The sequence below is a fragment of the Macaca fascicularis genome, chromosome 11 (assembly GCF_037993035.2).
Source record: "Macaca fascicularis isolate 582-1 chromosome 11, T2T-MFA8v1.1".
NCBI lineage: Eukaryota > Metazoa > Chordata > Mammalia > Primates > Cercopithecidae > Macaca > Macaca fascicularis.
In genome coordinates this window covers 6,950,749-6,970,813 of record NC_088385.1, presented here as the reverse complement: position 1 = coordinate 6,970,813, position 20,065 = coordinate 6,950,749, and the positions used below count along the sequence as shown (strand labels likewise).

Genomic DNA, 20,065 nt, shown 5'->3' with positions numbered 1-20,065 from the left:
GGAAAAGACCCTTTCACAGGCTTCATTTAGTCAGAACTGTCACTGAGCAGAGGTTTATTTCAAATAGCAAGTGTCTCTAAGTGTCGCACCCACTCTCCTAACCCTGGCCGAGCTGACCTCCGAGACAAGCCAAGGAGATGGGAGAAGATGTGATTTTAGAGTGGGGCATTGGAGTGATGACTGGCCTGGTGGGGGTGAATGAAAACGCCTTTGGGGAGCGTCAAAATCTGAGAAAGGAGAGAGAAAAGATGCTGAGAGGTGGGAAGGGAGTGGAGGTGCACCACCAGTTATGATGCCTTGCCCAGGGTGCCCTGACTCTGGGCATTGCATCCCAGCCTATCAGGAGGAGAACCTAGTTACTCACTTACTTATTCATTGATTTGTTCAATGATTCATTCATTCAACAAACACTTATTGAGTATCTGCTGGCACTGCTGTGGGCTGAATGTGTCCTCTCCAAATTTATATATTGAAATCCTAACCCCCAACGTGATGGTGTTAGGAGGTGTGGGGCCTTTGGGAGGTGATGAAGAATGAGATTTATGCCCTTTTAAAAAACCTTAGAGAGCTAGCTAGCCCCTTCCACCATGTGAGGACACAGCTAGAAGGTGCCATCTATGAACCAGAAAGCAGGGTCCTCACCATACACTAAATCTGCTGATGCCTTCCTCTTGGACTTCCCAGATTCCAGAATTGTGGGCAATCAGTATCAGTTGTCTATAAGCCACCCAGTCTGTGGTGTTCTGTTACAGCGGCCTGGAAGGGCTAAGACAGGCACCATTCTAGATGCTGAGATTACAGCAGTGAGACAAAACAGACAAAAATCCTTACCTCATTTAGCTTAAGTTCTAATGGAGAGAGACAGACAATAAACAAAGCAAACAAGTAAATCATATTATAGATCGAAAAGTGACAGATGCTGGGGAAATCAGAGAAAGGGGCAGGATGTGCCAGGGTTGGGGGAGATTTACATTTTAAATAAGGAGGTGGGAGAAGGCCTAACATGACAACATTTGGTATTTGTCAAGGAAACATTACTCTGTCCCCTTAACGCTGTTTACTTGGGTTCGATTTCTACAGGCCTGGGACCTACTACTGGATTATTAACCCTGCATCTTGTTAGGTTGGAGCTGGAAGCTGAAAAGGGGCTCTAAGAGCTGAGCCTAGTCCCTGAGGGACTCAGAACACAGGGAGGTCGTCCCACCTTGGTAATGACATGCAGAGAGGGAGTCAGGACTCCTGGGTCCCAGCCCCCACTCCACTTTCAAATCGGGGTCCTCTCCCTAGAAGCCAGCAGATGCTCCCAGCTGTGTGGGGGAAGGGCAGGTTCCACTCTCCTGGTTGTCCCTGAATGTGCACTTTGGGCTCAGAACTTTGTTCAGTTCTGAGAATGGACAATAAACCACATACTATGGCCTGGAGTTTGAACTCTGCCGCTGCTTTGCTGCTGTCACCCTGGCAGGCTGCCTCAGAGCCCTTGCAGACCCCTACTTCTACCCATCATCACCCCCAGAGTCCTTTTGCTCTGACCCTTTCTCTTCAGCGATGCCCTGGGCCTGGGTGACAGGCAGCAGGTTGGGAGGAGGTGTTTCTTGTGGTTAACTGTGAGCTCCTGGAGGGCTTGGACCACACCTGGCAGCCTGCTGGGCCGACACCGAGTGACCAATGCGAAGTCTTCCTATATAGAGGGGCCTTGAGTTTGCACGTGACTCTTGGGGGGGTGGGTCAGGTCCACTGGTGTGGATGGCACGGAGGGCAGAGCGCTTCGGGCTGGGCTTAACCTGCCTACTTACCCTAGCTCCGCCACTACCTCCCTGACCTTAGGCAAGTCACTTTCTCTCTCTGGGCCTCCCTTCTCCATCCTTAGATGATCTGATAAATTCTAAAACCCCTTGTGGCAGTACAGGGCTGTGATGATTTGGGAACAGGGATGGAGCTGGTAAATTTACACCGCAGTTCACTTTTTCCCCCCCTTTTGCGGCCTAGGGCTTAGCTGCCTTTTATTAAATTCGTATTTATTTTTCACCTGGGGACTTCTTTTTATTAAAACAGTCTCATTAGCGAAACAACTCTGCCACTGCTTTGGCGGCAGCGGCTCCAGAGTGGCCTGGTCTCTCCCGCAGCTGTCCCCCGTCTACGCCGGGAAGACCTGCGGCCTGTGTGGGAATTACAATGGCAACCAGGGCGACGACTTCCTTACCCCTTCTGGGCTGGCGGAGCCCCGCGTGGAGGACTTCGGGAACGCCTGGAAGCTGCACGCGGACTGCCAGGACCTGCAGAAGCAGCACAGCGATCCCTGCGCCCTCAACCCGCGCATGAGTATGTGAATCCGGGGGCAAGACAGGGAACTCGCAGAGCCCCGAGGTCCCCAAATCAGTGCAGTGCGTTCCGGAGGTAGTGCTCCCACTGCGGGGCGAGGAAAGGGGTGGGCTTTGTTTTTACCGTCAGCTCTTGAACCTCTGAATTGGGCCATTTGCTCTTCAAAGTCCCTTTATTGGGCGCCCTCCATGGGCCAACCCCTAGGAAAGAAAAAAAAAAGTCTACGGAGGCGGGAGGATCGCTTGAGGTTAGGCGTTTGAGACCTGTCTGGGCAACGTCGGAAGCCCCCATTGCTATTAAAAATAAAAAAAATTTGCCGGGCGTGGTGGGGTGCGCCTGTAATCCCAGCTACTTGGGAGCTACGGTTGCATGAACCCAGGAAGTCAAGGCCTCAGTGAGCCAAGATCGTATTTCTGCATTCCACCCTGGGCGACAGAGAAAGACCGTGCCTCTTAAAAAAAAAAAAAAAAAAAAAAAAAAAACAAAAAGTCCGTAGTCCCCGTCGTTCAACTTTCCCAGTCTACTGCAGCAGCAGCTCACAAACTCAGCGTTAGATGATTGTAAGATAAATGGACTGGGAGGTGGGGGTGGCATTTGTAGATTTCTCTGCGTGACCTTGCAGCCCTCTATTAGCAGCATTGGGCTATTTCCCGGGGAGTGTTGGCCGGGAAGGCGTGGCACCCCCCACCTCCCCGCCACAACCCGGGCTCGCTTCTCTCGCCCCACAGCCAGGTTCTCCGAGGAGGCATGCGCGGTCCTGACGTCCCCCACGTTCGAGGCCTGCCATCGTGCCGTCAACCCGCTGCCCTACCTGCGGAACTGCCGCTACGACGTGTGCTCCTGCTCCGATGGTCGCGAGTGTCTGTGCGGCGCCCTGGCCAGTTATGCCGCGGCCTGCGCGGGGAGAGGCGTGCGCGTCGCGTGGCGCGAGCCTGGCCGCTGCGGTGCGTTCCCTCCCTGCCCGCCGCCCTCCGAGCCGCCCCCCAAATAGTTTGCATGAACGCGTGCTTTTCGAAGCCCTTTCTCTGCATTATTTCCTGTGGAAAAAGGGCCTTGGGCATTGTGGCAAACGTGGGTCGGGGAGGGGGACGGTTCATTTTCACCCACCTTTCCCTTCCACCTCCCAGCAGGACAGGTGGTGGGGACCGGCTGATGACTCTGGCCTGTTCCAGGAGGACAAGTTGACTCCCCCTACCTGGAGGCCTAGAACTTGGGGGTCCCTGCAAAGTTTGGGTCTCCTGTGGCTACTGCCACCTAGTGTTCGTTCGGCACACGTAGGGTCAGGCTGTGGAGCGAGTGAGTCCCAGATCCCGCTGCGTCCCCGCATCTCTTGAGTCGGATGAAGGCAATGGGAAATTCACATACAAACCCTTTGCTTATAACTCCAGGCAAACCACCGACGGACAAAATCTCTGGCATTGTGTAAAGCTATGTAAAGGTGAATTATATCACTGTCCCCTGTGGCTTTAGATTCTCACTCTGCGCTGTTGGATTCCTGGTACCAGAGTTGGTATCTGCTCCCACTCTCTGGTCCCTTGGGTGATGGGATTGTGCTAACTTTGTTTTTGTTGTTGCTCTGGGGACATTTGCTGCATGCCCAGTGTGGTCGGGCAAGAGTGATGATGTAGAACTCCAAACTTACAGTTAGAGTCATAGATGGAAAGTGCCGCCCTACTAGATAACTATCACACTGAGTAAAAGGATGAGTAGATTCAGGGCAGGGAAAACCAAGGAAGGCTTTCTGAAGGACGTGTACTTGGCTACGGTTTTAAAAAGCTGCTTTCTTGGCAGGGAAGACTTGTTTCCAGTGGTAGAATTGTAGTAGGCATAGAAGTGAGGAGGATATTCTCTAAGAATAAAGCATAGTGGATATTCTGTTTTTTAAGGTAAAGTAGATGTGTTTGGAAATTAAAATGTAGGTGTAGTCCCAGCTACTTGGGAGGTTGGGACAGGAGGATCGCTTGAGTCTAGCAATTTAAGGCTGCAGTGAGTTATGATTGCACCACTGCACTCTGACCTGGCCAACGGAGAAAGACTCTGTGTGTGTATATATATATTTTTGTGTATGTATACATATACATATATGTGTATATATATATGTATATACACATATAGGTAAATATAAAGTAGATGGTCCTGATGGAAGAGGAGTTACGAGAAACAGTGACAGGAATTAGCATCTATATTTGAGGAGCAGTTAGGCTTGGAGACCCTAGAAGTGCTTGTATTTTGGGTCCAATGAGTCAACTCATGTTTTGAGTTGTAGAAATGTCATATGAAAGAGGAGCAGAGACAACAGTAAGTGCAAAAGGGACAAACACATAATGCAGCAATTGTGCCCTCCCCATTCCTCCAGCTCTGGGATGTCTCAGGGAGCCACAGGCTAATGGCTGGGACAACTGGATCTGGGTCCTTACTGGCCGCTTTCCTGTGAGGTACCAGTTATGTGACCTTGAACCCTTCGCGTAACCCCTCTGCTCTTCAGTTTCTTCCTTAGCATTTGCTATTTAGAAATCGGGGAAAGTAATGAGGAATGAATGAGGTGTACTGCTTATGAATATTCTTTGCTTGTCCACCAATGTTAGAAATGACTCTTTATCAGTATGTGGCAGCATCTGTAGGATTTCCTAATTTAGGACATTCTCCCGGAACACTTAAGGGTGAACTAAAATATTCTTTAATCTCTCATGAACAGCCATTCTTAACCTCCACTGAACAGAACAGGGGAAACGGGCTGATGCTTCAGTAGTGGGGATAAGATTCAGTTAAAGAATGCCTTGACTTCTGAGGCATTATGATAGGGCAGAAAGGGTGGTAGGAAGGAGCTTTCCCTGGAGACTCTTAAGGACAAGAGGGATCTGTCTCTGTGTTTACGTGACAAGAGACTAGGCTGACCAGATGGCCTTGGACTGTCCCTTTGCACTCAAGGCAGTTGGGCAGGACTCCTGGGTTCTTGCCCCCATCTTTTCTTGACTTGGAGAAGAGCTCAGGCTCAGCTGTCCCCTCTACCCATACTCCTTTCTCTTCCAGAGAAATGAACAGAGCTGCCTAAACCAGTGAATCTATTCATAAGAAGAGGTCACACCAATTGGGGACATTGAGGAAGCACGGACTTACCATGTAGCTACTTTGTGGGATGGTGTGAGGAGATTCAGAAGCACATGCATTTTTTTTTTTCTCTTGCAAATTGGTTGTGTTTCCTTTGGGGAGACAGGACCACAGGCTCTCTGAAGGCAAGGACCAGGGCAGGGCTGGCTGTCTCCGCCTCCCTGGGCCTAGTATAGTCCCTGGCTTGCAGTGGATACACAAGAAGTGTCTGCTAAACTGAGATGTGCATTGTTTCTTTGGGGAAGAAGGCTAAAGGAGAAGTTTAATAAGGCTCTAAGCCAGCACTAGAGATAGCCTATCAGCACAAAGAAAGCTCTCAAGTCTAGCTGCTCTTTAATGCGTAAAATGTGCCCTTGTCATTGTAGGCTCAGGGGGTTGAAAAACGTCTCCAACTTTATTGTCTAACACATCCCGTCTTAACCTATGCTCCTTCAGTATTCATCCAGTGACCCAACCTTTTCATTCTTGCAGAGAAAAATCAATGTCTAATAGGATTAAAGAGCCCCTCCCTTCCCAGCTACCTTCAAACACCAAGCCTAGAATGGTTGTAGGAGCAGGAGGCTGCAGGGTCTCTCCAGAGGCCCCCAACTCCATTGCTCAGGCTCATAGCCAAGGTTCTGTCAGTGGGTTTCCGCTGGAGCAGTGGATTCGAACAGAGAGGGGAAGGATTCTAATGGTCTCAGAAGAAGCATGCCCAGGGTGAGGTTCTCATTTCTTGGGCAGCAGCTGGTCTGCAAAGGGGAAGGCATTTTGAAAGGGCAGAATGCTCCCCACACCTTCCCTGTTCTCCCTACCCTGCCCCTAAGGAATTTTGTCACCAGAATGCCAGGGCTTCTTAGGCCTAGGCCTTTCTCTGGAATACCCCTTCTTGGGCCCACTGAGCTGGGGCTGTTTCCTTAGCTATGAGAATAATTATCAGTGAACATTATTAGCAGTGAACATTCTCCACATGCCAGACATTCTTCTAAATGTGTTAGCTCATTCAACCTTCACAAAGACTGGGTGGATATTGTTATTCCGTCCAGTGAGGATACTGCCCAAGGTCACATAACCAATTAGTGTTGGACCTGGGCGTGAACCCAAGTATTTGGGATACAGAGCCCGTTCCCTTAGTTGCGTTGCCACTTTGCTACACTTCCTCCTGGCTTGTGTCTCTTGCAGTATTTCTCTGTGGGAGGCTAGGGAGAGTGAGGGCTGCGGGCAGATGGTTGTGGCCCCCTTTGCTGGGGTAGGTATGAATGTCCCTGCTTGAAGGGATGGCCTGTACCCTCCACACCTGTGGGTGTTTCTCGTAAGGTGGAACGAGAGACTTGAGAAAAGAAATAAGACACAGAGACAAAGTATAGAGAAAGAAAAGCGGGGCCCAGGGGACCGGCGCTCAGCTTACAGAGGACCCACGCCGGCCCGGTCTCTGAGTTCCCTTAGTATTTATTGATAATTATCTTTACCATCTTAAAGACAGGGGGGTGGCAGGACAATAGGATCAAAGAAAAAAGAGGAAATTGGCAGTAAGACATATGAACAAAAACCTCTGTGACATGAATAAGTTCAAAGGACAATGCTGTGCCTTGAGATGCATATGCAAACATCTCTATAAACCTTTTGGCAGCATAGTTTCAGTCTATCACATGGGGAGAAACCTTAGACAATACCTAGCTTATCTAGGAACAAAGTCACACCCTGCACGCCCAAAATCCATTAAACCTTGAGTTACCACAGCACATGTCTCTTGCAAGGACAAGGTTGGGGGTAGGGTCACAGATTAACAGCATCTCAAATACCAGAACAAAATGGAGTCTCTTATGTCTACTTCTTTCTATATAGACACAGTAACAGGCTGATCTTTCTTTTCCCCACACCTGCTCTTTGGGACCAACATGTTCTCAAAGGGACTGTTTTCTTTCTAGAGAATAATGGTTATGAGCATGAGCTTTACGGCTGCAGAGCTGGGTTCACATCCTGCCTCTGCTGCTTCCTGTGAGGTATACCCCTGAGAAGTCACTCAGCCTAAGTTTCTTGAAGGATGATGATGAGAGCTAACTCAGCGTGAGACATAGAGCCCATGTAAGAGCAAGGCATTCAGTAGGTGCTCCATAAATGGTACCCATTATTGTCATCATCACGGGGATGCCCTTGCCTGTCACTCCCAGTTCTTTTTAATATTCACAGCTTCAAAACCTTCCAGGATTTCCATTACATCCTAGGCTCTGAGAATTCAGAGACGACTAATGCACATTCCCTGTGGTTGAGAAGAGGAAAAAATATGTGCCCCCATGATTATAATACACATTTGCATGCTGAAAAATACACATTTGCTCATAGTGGGAAAGGAAGTTGGTGACCATACAGATATAATTGGGGATCACTTGGGGAAAACTGGGTAAAGGGCACGTGGGATCTTTCTGCATTACTACTTTATAACTGCATGCAAGTCTACAATTGTGTCAATAAAAATTTTTAATTAAATAATTGGGGGTCACAGCTACAAGGGGTGGCAAGTCCTAGAACCATAGTCCTTGCTGTCCAAGATTCCCCCTGAGGCCTTACTCCTTCTCTTTCTTCTAGAGCTGAAATGCCCGAAAGGCCAGGTGTACCTGCAGTGCGGGACCCCCTGCAACCTGACCTGCCGCGCGCTCTCTTACCCGGATGAGGAGTGCAGTGAGGCCTGCCTGGAAGGCTGCTTCTGCCCCCCAGGGCTCTACATGGATGAGATGGGGGACTGCGTACCCAAGGCCCAGTGCCCCTGTTACTATGATGGTGAGATCTTCCAGCCGGAAGACATCTTCTCAGACCATCACACCATGTGGTAAGTGCAGGCAGCAGGGTCAGGGACCTCTGAAACAGCAGAGCTGGAGAAGAAAATGGGCTTTCAAGTCCTTCACTTCATGGATGGGTAAACTGGGACCCAAGGAAGGAAGCGACTTGTCAAGGAGTATACAGCAAGTCAGAAGCAGAGCTGGGATTTGGTCTAGGTCTTCTGACTTCCCTACCACACAGGGAACTAGGATTTCTGACTGGCAGTAGGAATTCTTGAGTTTTATTGCCAGCTGTCACGTGTTGGCCCCCATTGCTGGGCTTTAGGTCTCAGTTTTCCTTTTCTGGAACAGGAGAAGGGAGATCTGCCTGTCACGCTCCTTTCCAACCAGCTTTCAGTATTCTCAGGCTGAAGCATTTGAGCAGGAAGAACATGGACCACTGCAGCGCTGCCTTCATGGGGCATTTGCTAGCCTGACCTGCTTCATGCGCTTCCCCAAAATAGCTCCAGTCATGCTTGCTTCCTGCAGCTCTTTGCCTAGGCCTTCTGTGACTTTCAACAGGGTTGCCATGAGCGTAGAAGAAATTTACAACAGGACATTTGTTGAACAAACACCTGTCACCTGTTCTGTCTTAGTTCTGGCTAAGAATCGGTGATCTAAAGATGAGCCAGGCTGGGGCAGTGGCTCACATCTGTAATCCCTAGCACTTTGGGCAACATAATGAGGCACTTTCCCTACATACAAAGAAGAAAAAGTTGACCGTGGTGGTACATACCTGTAGACCCAGCCACTTGGAATACTGAGGTGGGAAGATTGCTTGAGCCCAGGAAGTCAAGGCTGCGGTGAACTGTGATTGTGCCACTGTATTCTAGCCTGGGCAACAGAGGGAAATCTCATCACAGAAAAAAAAAAAAAACAAAAAACCAGACACAGTACCTGATAGTCTACTAGGGGAGACCAGTTAGAAACATCCTGATTGGCCGGGCGTGGTGGCTCACGCCTGTAATCCCAGCACTTTGGGAGGCCGAGGTAGGCAGATCACGAGGTCAGGAGATTGAGACAATCCTGGCTAACACGGTGAAAATACAAAAAATTAGCCAGGTGTGGCGGGCGCCTGTAGTCCCAGCTATTTGGGAGGCTGAGACAGGAGAATCGTTTGAACCTGGGAGGCAGAGGTTGCAGTGAGTTGAGATCTTGCCACTGCACCTCCAGCCTGGGCAACAGAGTGAGACTCCGTCTCAAAAAAAAAAAAAAAAAGTCCTGATTATGGAAAATTTCAGACAGACATTAGAGAGAAAAGTATAAGGAGCCCCAACGTATCCATTCCCAGCTTCAATGATTAGCAGCACTTTACTGTTCTTATTTTGTCTATTGACTCCTCTCCTGTGTGGCTGGAATAGTTTTAAAAAAAAAAAAAAGCTGTAAATATTGTATCATTTCACCTGCAAATACTTCAGTATGTATTTCAACAAATAATTAAAAAAGTAAATATAATCATACCATTATTAACCTGAACATGAACAATAATTCCTTAATAACATCTAATGTTCAATCCATGTTCACTTTTTTTTTTTTTTTTTTTGAGACTGAGTTTTGCTTTTGTTGCCCAGGCAGGAGTGCAGTGGCGTGATCTTGACTTACTGTAACCTCCGTCTCCCAGGTTCAAGCAATTCTCCTGCCTCAGCCTCTGGAGTTGCTGGGACTACAGGCATGCACCGCCACGCCCTGCTAATTTTGTATTTTTAGTAGAGATGGGGTTTCTCCAAGTTGATCAGTCTGGTCTTGAACTCCCGATCTCAGGTGATCCGCCCACCTCGACCTCCCAAAGTGCTGGAATTACAGGCGTGAGCCACCGCACCTGGACCCATGTTCACTTCTTTCTGATTTTCTCAAAATGTCTCTTATAATTGGTTTGTTCAAATCAAGACCGGAACAGAATCTGCACATTACACTTGATACGAAGCTTTTCCTCATCACTTCAGTGAGATTAATCCGAAGCCCTTCCCAACGTATTTACGCAAAGCAGGTTGTTTACCCTTCTATTGAAACACATCACTGTTGGACTTGGATGTCAGTCAACTGTGTTGTCTCCCCTCTAGTCTGTGGCCATCCCTAGAGTCCAGACCACATCTTAGACCCTGAACCCCAGCCCCCAGCACCGTCCTGGCACAAAATAGGTACACAGTGCATGTTTATTGAGATGAAACAACTATAACATTTGGTAGATGTGCCATATCGGAGACATAAAAAGTCCCACTTATTCAGAAAAGCGGGGGATAATTTCCATGTGGGAGGAATTAGGGAAAACTCTGTGCTGGAAGTGGTTTTGAGCTTGGGGAGGATTCCAACAGCAGAGGTGGGCTTGAAGGATGGAGGAGGATTTGTTTTTCTTTTTTTTGGAGATAGTTTCACTCTCACCCAGGCTGGAGTGCAGTGGCACAATCTCGGTTCACTGCAACCTCCACCTCTGGGGTTCAAGCGATTCTCCTGCCTCAGCCTCCCGAGTAGCTGGGATTACAGGCGCCCGCCACCACACCCAGCTAATTTTTGTGTTTTAGTAGAGACGGTTCCACCATGTTGGCCAGGCTGGTCTCGAACTCTTGACCTCAAATGATCCGCCCGCCTCGGCCTCCCAAAGTGCTGGGATTATAGGCATGAGCCACCGCGCCCAGCCTGGAGGATTGTTTTGAGGTGGAGCGGAAGTCTAGGGACTAAACATTGGCACAAAGAGTATTCCACAATCCCCAAGGTAAGTCCTCTGGCGCGAACGCATGCTGTGTGAAGGAAGACTAAGACTGGAGGGAAGTTGGGGTGAGGTTCAGGGGTCTTCAGAAGTGAGGGGGTGAGCACTGAGCTTGGAGCAGTAGGAATGGGGCCCCTGGAAGTTTCTCAGCAGGGAGCAAATAGGATCCAAGAGTAACTTCAGGGAATGGGTTTTGGGAGCTGCGTGAGGTATGACAGCAGGGAGAGCATCTACAGGAAAATGTTGACATTGACTGATAAGAAGGTAGTGAGGCCCTGGATCAAGCAATAGCAGTGGAAATGGAGAGTAGAAGCCAGAGACGCTGGGAAAGCAGATGGACTAGTGGGATGTTTGCGAGGAGGAGGGGCTGATGCAGATGGCCCTGGTGTTGTGAACTTGAATAGCTGTGAGAGCTATGAGGACAGTGACGGCAAGAACGGCAAGAGGGCCCTCTGGAGGTAGAGGGCAAGTGATGACTTTGGTTTTGGCCTTTATGACTTTGAGTTGCCATCTTTGTGAACAAATGGAATCAATGGCTTGAAATGGGTCTGGAAGGTGAGTGAGAGGTTGGGGCTGGAGAGAAAGATGTGCATGGAGGTGACAGTTTCAGCCGTGAGAGTAGCGAGGATCCTTAAAGGGAGTGGGCCAGAAGGCAGAAGAGAGGACTGAGTCAGAACTTGGGGAAATGTTCAGAGGGCAAGAGGAACAAAAAGAGGGTTGCATGAGAGAGGCCAGAGATCAAAGGCCTGTGAAAGGGGCGGAATGCGAGCAGTGCCGTATCGTGGAAATGAAGGGCAGAAGGGAGTAGGACAACATCCTCTGTGGGATTGATCACTTGGCCTTAGTCCAGTGCTGTTTTGCTACAGTTGTCTGGCTATAGTTTTCAAGGAGTTTCTCTCTGGGACCTTAAAACAATGCTGTTGGGCAAGCAGGGCTTGCTTTTTTTCGTAAAGAATTTGAGGCTTAGAGAGATTATCACTTTCTGAAATCAGCCAGCAAGTGACTAGAACCTAGGGATTCTTGAACTCTCCATATTACAGTGAGAATAGATGGTTGCATTTGGCGATCAGAAGGTCGTGGTGGCCTCTGTGTTTCAGTGGTAAGGAAAGAGGCTGGACTACAGGAAGTTGGTATGACTTGGGAGGGCAGCAACTGTTCCTAGCTATTTCACTAAAACAGGGAAGGTGGGAGAAGGCATGCATTGGCCCCTGGGTGAACAGGGTTGGGGAGTGACCCTGGCTTTGGGCTCCTTTTAGGGTTTGACATCAGAGACCTCTCCAAGTCTGCATCCTCCTTGTCTCTCTTTTAGGCACCAGTGCTGAAAGCTATTGAGCAACTTGTCTTTCCACTTCATTTAGAAAATTGGGTTTCATGGAGAAGTTGTGTCGGAAGGACCTTGGGGCCTGTGTGCAGCTGTTTATTTTTATTCTTTAGACAACACACTGGAGAATGAGCCTTGCTGGAGCAGGTGCTAGTGTTGGTCGTGAAAAGGTGGCACGAGGGTGAAACACCGTGGCCTGGAGGTTCTGCAGACTGCGTGCTTGGTCATCCCAGCGGCCATCACAGCCGAGTATTTATTCTTCTGCAGACCAGGCTCAGGGCCAGGAGTTGATTTTAAACCTATCTTCGAGACTTTTTAGAAAATTAAGCTTTTGGGTCATGTCCAAATGACAGACAGACCATGACATTTACGGGGGCGGGCGGAATTGTCTCTTTTAAAACTAAGTATTAGTTAAAAACCCAGAAGGCACAGGTTCTGCATGTGCTCAGAAAGGGAAGGGCTGATTCCCTTATTCATTCAACAAATATTTATTGAACAGCAACTGCATTAAAAATGTTCAAAATCATTACAGTCGGCTGGGCAAGGTGGCTCACGCCTGTAATCCCAGCACTTTGGGAGGCCAAGGCAGGGATGGATCACTTGAAGTCAGGAGTTTGAGACCAGCCTGGTCAACATGGTGAAACCCTGTCTCCACTAAACATACAAAAATTAGCTGGGCATGGTGGTGCATGCCTGTAATCCCAGCTACTCTGGAGGCTGAGGCAGGAGAATGGCTTGAACCCAGGAGATGGAGGTTGCGGTGAGCCGAGATCATGCTACTGCACTCTCCAGTCTGGGCAACAGAATAAGACTGTCTCAAGAAAACAAAAACAGGCAGAGCACGTTGGCTCACACCTGTAATCCCAGCACTTTGGGAGGCCGAGGCGGGTGGATCACGAGGTCGGGAGATCGAGATCATCCTGGCCAACATGGTGAAACACCCTGTCTCTACTAAAAATATAAAAATTAACTGGGCGTGGTGGCACATGCCTGTAATCCCAGCTACTTGGGAGGCTGAGGCAGGGAGAATCGCTTGAACCTGGGAGGCAGAGGTTGCAGTGAGTTGAGATCGAGCCACTGCACTCCAGCCTGGTGACAGAGTGAGACTCGGTCTCCAAACAAAACAAAACAAAAACTGAATAAAATTATTACAGTCAGAAAAATGCAAATTAAAGCAATGAGTATGACTTCATATTAGATTGGAAAAATTAGACATCTGGATAATGCTGAGTGTTGGCAGAGCCGAGGGGCATGGAGGCCTCATCTGCTGTTGTAGGGCATAGACTGGTTTGTTGTAGGGCATAGACTGGTTGAGCCATCTAGGAGAGTATTTGGCACATCATATGCAGGTCACATTCATACCTGCTATCCCCGCACTTCTGCCTCTGCAGATAGACTAAAGAAATCCTTACACAGGTTCATTAGGACACATGTCTGCAGATGTTCAGCACAGCTTTGTGGTGGTGAGGAGCAGGTGACAACCTGTGTCCATCACTGGGACACTGAGTGGGTAAAAGGTGTATTGTGTAGCAGAAGCCACAGAGGAAGTGGTCCATGTCTTCACAGGGATTAATCTTACAAACAAGGTGCTCAATGGGAAAAGCAAAACACAGCGTGCTATATATCATTTATACAAATTATACATACATACAAAGCAACCACACACATTTTATAAAAATTTACTCATACAGTCTGTTAGGAAACTTTTGCATAGTCCAGGCAAGATGTCATAGTGTCTTATCTCATGACAGTGGAGATAAAGTGGAGATGAATTTCAGTGATATATGGATGGCGTCACCATTCAATGAATCAGCCCTGGAGGAGAATTGCCTTTGGTGGGGCGATTGTGAGTTCAGTTTTGGATGTACCGAGTTTGAAGTGTTTCTGAGACTCTCTACATTAGTGAGACCACGTAGGCATTTGAGTTATATGGGTCTGGGGTTCAAAGGAGCCGTCCGAGCTGCTGATGTAGATTCATGAGTCATGTCTGTGATTGGAGCTGGGGGTGTGGATGGCAGCAGAGTGTGAGAAGAGGAGCGAGCCTAGGACAGAGCCTGGGGAAGGCCGATATTTAAAGGCCAGGCAGTGGGGGGCACGTGAAAACTGAGGCTGAGAAGGAGGAACCAAGGAAGTGGGAGGAAAACTTGCAGAGATGAATATTTTTTTTTTTTTTTCTGGAAGAGTGGAGTGTTCAACAGTGATGCATAATGTTGAGTGGGATCAATTAAGAAAATAACTGAAAAAAGTGCCATGGGATTTAGTGACGTGGAGATCATCCATTGGTGGTGTTCGCAAGCTGTGCTTCAGGAGGGGTTATGGGACCTGGGACCTGGTTGAAAAACGCAGAGAGTGAGTAGGAGGTGAGGATGTGGAGGTGGCGAGTGTAGACCAGTCTTGTGAAGCGGGGCTTTTTGATTTTCCCCTCTGCAGCTACTGTGAGGATGGCTTCATGCACTGCACCATGAGTGGAGTCCCTGGAAGCTTGCTGCCTGACGCTGTCCTCAGCAGTCCCCTGTCTCACCGCAGTGAGTACTGTCCCCACAGAAGATCGGTTGACTCCGTCCTGCCCAGATTCCTCATGTGTGGAATGGTGGGAGAGAGCTGGGTGACACCGTCTGATGTGCGTGTGCATCCAGTCATGGGTCTGGCTTTGCCCAGGATCGCCATAATTTCTGGGTTTGTGTGAGTGACTTTCAGGCCAAGACATGTCTTTGCATGTGTAAATCCAAATCATTGAGGCAAGAAGTATTTGATTTTGTGTAAGGGGAAAGACCTGCAGATAAATTCTGCGAAACCCCTATTTTGCCCATGGAGACCTTAACCCGGTGGATAGCTGTGAGTTGGTGGCCTTGATTGTAATGATAGTCACCGTTCTTTCATGGCCTCTTGTTTCCTATGACATGCTGATGAAGACAGCTCTTTCTTTAGAAAGCTTCTTGGATGGGTTTGAAAGAAAGAGAAGGGTTGGGTCCGTTGCTCTCCATTCGAAGGTCCTGATGGTGGCTGCACTTCCCCCCCCCCCCCCCCCCAAGAGTTTCACTCTGTCACCCAGGCTGGAATGCAGTGGTGCAATCTCAGCTCACTGCAACCTCTGCCTCATGGGTTCAAGCGATCTCATTCCTCAGCCTCACAAGTAGCTGGAATTACAGGCACACGCCACCACACCTGGCTAATTTTTTGTCACTGGAAAACGTAATCTTTTTCAAAGTAGGGTAACTCTTGGGATTGTGTGCTGATTGGAAAAAGCTGTTTAACCTTTTGGAGTTTCAATTATCTAACAAGAGTTTCCAAGACATTTTGACTTTTTGCCCACAGGAGCGAGTATGTGATACAAATTCTATTAAGTGCACTTGGGCTTTGGAAAGACAGGTGCTGTATCAATCATCTGCTGTCAGCATTACCCAATTAGCCATGGATACCTACTAATTGCCAGGAAGTAGGATGTGTCAATGAGCAAAGTAGAAATCCCTGGCTTCATGGAACATGCGTTTACTGGGCCCAGTGGCCCGGGGAGGACAGTGAACAAGTAGGTGAGATGTGTAGTGTATCAGGTGGTGAGAAGAGCAGATACAGGACATCAGAGGGGAAACAGCAGGGAAGGGAGGTTGGAGTGTCAGGGGATGGAGTGTTGCAAGGGTTACGAATTCACGTGGAGTGGCTGGGCAGGGGCTGATGCCCACAGAGGCCTGTTTTAAAGCCATTGTGGTCAGATGGCCTTCTCTCCACACATTAGTTGTAACCATTTAGGAATAATTCTCTTGGGTCCCATTAAAACTCCTTTTTAGCACCCAAACTCAGGTCTATTCCAGCCTGGGTCTGGAAATTTCTGCAGTGCATTCTGATTCAATGTAACCTGCTATATAGCAAGATTAAGGGTGAAGACTATTATGGGACATCAGAGGAGAGCTGGGGTCAGAAGAGCTGCCACCAGCATAAGCCAGAGGTAGAAGCCCAGGTGAGCAGGTGCCCTCGCAGTCCCACACAGGGAACCTGGCTCAGCAGCTGGTCCCTGCAAGTGGGTGACTCTTGAGTCTCTTGAATTTAGTCACAGCCTTTAGGGGACCAAAGGACAGTGTGGAAAGTAGGTCCATTCTCTCCTTCACTAATCATCTCTTTGCTTTTCCTACCTTCAAGGCAAAAGGAGCCTATCCTGTCGGCCTCCCATGGTCAAGCTGGTGTGTCCCGCTGACAACCCGCGGGCTGAAGGGCTCGAGTGTGCCAAGACGTGCCAGAACTACGACCTGGAGTGCATGAGCATGGGCTGTGTCTCTGGCTGCCTCTGCCCCCCGGGCATGGTGAGTCACCAGGCACAGAGCTGGCACCTGCCCTTCAGTTTTCCTGTAGGCAGGGATGAGTGAGGGGGCTGTGGAGCCAGAGGAAGAAAGAAGAGCTCAACAAGGATGGTAATGGAGGTGGTGCTGGCAATGGGGGCGTGGAGGAGGGGAGGGGAGGCTCTTCTGTGGCAGAGTCAGCTGCCAAAGTCAGGGAGGGAGTTATGAGAATGCCTGGAGTTGATCCTCACGGGATCTGACAAAATGTAAGAACTTAGCTTACAGGAGTGCCACAGGAAGCAAAGAATTTCCAGAAAATACAAGTAGAAACAAGCATTCCCACTAGAATTTTCCCAGGGACTGCCTTCCATGCTATGAAAATGGAGGGACACACATATATTTGCATATGATTGATGTATATGCATATAACTTACTATTTAAAAAAAAGACATTGATGTCCCTGCTGTGTCACCAGCAAGCCATGGGCCCAACAAGTCTCTTCCCCACAGTGAACGTTGTTTTCCTCATCTGTAATGTGAGTCGTGAGATCTTGGCCAGCTCTTAACATTCCATGACTGGTGGCTGAAACAGGCATGGAGGCCATGCATCTAAGACCAGGCTGGTTTGCTACTCCTGGCTCCTGCGTGGATGTTCTGCTGGTGGCAATGATCTGAGCATGCCTACTCCTCCTTATCTCCCTCCCAAGTCTAATCTTAGCCAGTGGAGTAGTAAATAGATTATGCATACACCCTGAAGGATGCAACTTCCAGATGTTTCTCTTTCAAAATGCATCCTGTCTTCTTGTTTTCCCCGACTTCAATTCCTTATACCCAGAGTGAATGGTGAGGGGTTGGGGCAGGGGCTGTAGAGGCCAGAATGGGAGAGGGTGGCTCTCAAATGGCTGTGGAGGGGACTTAGTGATGCCCAGGACTCCTCCGCTTGAGGGGCAGTGTGCTGGACTGTGGGACCTGTCAATATTCTGTAGAGGGAACATGGACTCAATTACCAGTGTCTCTCAGGAAGGCTGGGATTGCTGTGTGTGAAGGGACAGATGCTTGTTTTTCTACTTCCCCTTCAACTTTTTCTTCTCCCAAACAGAGAGACCAATTCTTGTTAATTCTCGCCGCCTCTGTCTTAGCCTCTGAGGGTTTTCGAACTGTCTTCGCTGGTGAGGAGAGTTAGTGATTGGCCAATGAGCACCTTCGAACTGGAAGGGCTGTTTAGTGCCTGAGCAGAAGGTGGATATCACCAAGGGTCTCTAAGGAGGGGAATCTCAGACCTGGGTAGGAACAAAAAATAGGAGAAGGCAGGGGAATCTTCCTTCTTGCTCTTCGTTATCCCTGGGGCCTCTTGTATAGAAAGTCTCAGAGCTTTGGTGTGGGCAAGGCATAGATCATTGTCTCTTCATCATACTCAGCAGGAAAATGAACATCACTCGGAGGACTGTCAGCATTGGATATGCTTTGAAAAGAACTTTCTTGTCATGAAGGAAAAAATACAGATAGCCTTAAATTTTAATAACCACAATAATTACATTATGACCCCAGATCCCAAGAGGACAGTGAGACCTCAAATACAGGCTGCGGCTGTCCTGTTAGGTGCTCGTTGGCATTCCTGAAGCACTGGGCATGCATTCTGAGGACAGCACTTGGATACCTGTCACGTGATGAAGTGACTCGCACTTCAGCCACAGGGGCTTATAAACTTGCAAGTTCATATTGTAAGAGATTGGGTTATTTTCACAACTGCTTCATTACGATGCCGGTGAATGTGCAAATGATTGAGGCCAGATTCGAGAGAGCAGAGAAGTCCGTGTGATTTTATTAAGGGTGCACAGCGTGCTGGCTGTAGCACGGGACATGTGTTCTTGGCCATAACACAAAGAAAATGGGGCTGGGCCTGGAAACACCGTTTGGGCCCATCTGATGGTGCGGACATTATCCCTTGGGGTGTTACTCAGTCCAGTCTGTCCCATGTGAAGGGGCAGGGTTGTGGGATGTCACTAAGGGCTTGGGGAAGGGGTCACGGATTCTGCATTCTTCGGAGGACTTGAAAGGGGAAAGGGAAGTGGCTTTTTCTTGGGGACAGATCTACGGAGAGCAGAAAGAGCACCGAGCAGGAACAGGGTGCAGAGGGCAGACGCGTGAGGCCAGGCTTCCCTGCTTTCTGACTCCATGCTCTTGCACAGTCGTTCAGTCTTTACTGGAAGCCCAGTCACCTCGTGTGTTATGTAGACACCTAATTTCTGTTCTGCCTCCATGATGCATGGCTGTGGGCCCCAAGGAGATGTGTGTGAAAGCACTTTAAAGCCAGAGAGTTCTACAGAAGTGTAGGAATAGCTTGAATTGTTTTTGTAACCAACCAAGGCTGTCTCAGAGGCTGCACCCATCAGTTCCTCCTGCTGTCCATAGAGACCCGTAAAGGATGTTTGTTCTTAGATTTCCAATCTTGTGGACCCATGCTTTTATAAATATAATAAAAATGAATTCTCAAAAATAAAAAGCAATGACAAAAATAATACGATCCCACCCAATTAAAAAATATTGGCCAGGCGCAGTGGCTCACGCCTGTAATCCCAACACTTTGGGAGGCTGAGGTGGGCATATCATGAGGTCAGATCGAGACCATCCTGGCTAACACGGTGAAACCCTGTCTCTACTAAAAATACAAAAAATTAACTGGGCATGGTGGCGGGTGCCTGTAGTCCCAGCTACTAGGGAGGCTGAGGCAGAAGAATGGCGTGAACCCGGGAGTCAGAGGTTGCAGTGAGCCGAGATTGCGCCACTGCACTCTTGGCTGGGTGACAAGAGCTTTTTTTTTTTTTTTTTTTTAATTTTTTTGAGATGGAGTCTCGCTCTCTCTCCCAGGCTGGAGTGCAGTGGCGTGGTCTGGGCTCATTGCAACCTCCGCCTCCCGAGTAGCTGGGACTACAGGCACCCACCATCATGCCCAGCTGATTTTCGTATTTTTAGTAGAGATGGGGTTTCGCCCATGTTGGCCAGGCTGGTCTTGAACTCCTGACCTCAGGTGGTCTGCCTGCCTCTGTCTCCAAAAGTCCTGGGATTACAGGTGTGAGCCACCATGCCCCGACTTAAAAAAATGTTTTCTTTCCTTTTCATGATCCTCAAATCTAGACTCTTACCTCCCACTTTTTATGACATATAACAGACATGGTATGACTCTGCCACATTTCCCTAAGATTTTCTAAACATTTTCTCTCAGTTTCTGGGCTTACACCCTCACAGGTTGGTCCTGGCCCAGGGAATGCACTTTGAGCAGCCCTGTTCTCAGCCGAAGATTGTCTCTCCTCCTCTAAGGTGTCTCTGAGGGTCCATCGTCCGCCTAGAAGCACCTGTTTGAAGATACTGGGGGGCAGAGAAGGAGCCCCTCTCTGATTTGTCTCAGGCCTGGCACCTGCTTAGAGCAGAGGTTTTCTGGTTGACCCCGCAAGCTGCAGGCTCTATCTGCTCTTGCCATCCGGCAAAGGTCTCCTGGCATGGGAATGAGATGGGGGCCCCTTTGCTAAGTGGTCCGCACCATGGTAAAT

General features: G+C 48.8%; 1 protein-coding gene across 6 annotated transcripts in view; it reads left to right on the top strand.

The window, feature by feature from the left end:
- Nucleotides 1–20,065, top strand: part of VWF (von Willebrand factor) — a 184,290-nt gene that overhangs the window by 71,707 nt on the left and 92,518 nt on the right. For all 6 annotated transcript variants that reach the window (XM_005569887.5, XM_065523605.2, XM_015430272.4 and 3 more), the window contains 5 exons: nt 2,124–2,319; nt 3,048–3,263; nt 7,993–8,233; nt 14,678–14,772; nt 16,382–16,542. In XM_005569887.5, coding sequence (XP_005569944.3) covers nt 2,124–2,319; nt 3,048–3,263; nt 7,993–8,233; nt 14,678–14,772; nt 16,382–16,542 — 909 coding nt within the window. The remainder of the gene's footprint in view (nt 1–2,123; nt 2,320–3,047; nt 3,264–7,992; nt 8,234–14,677; nt 14,773–16,381; nt 16,543–20,065) is intronic.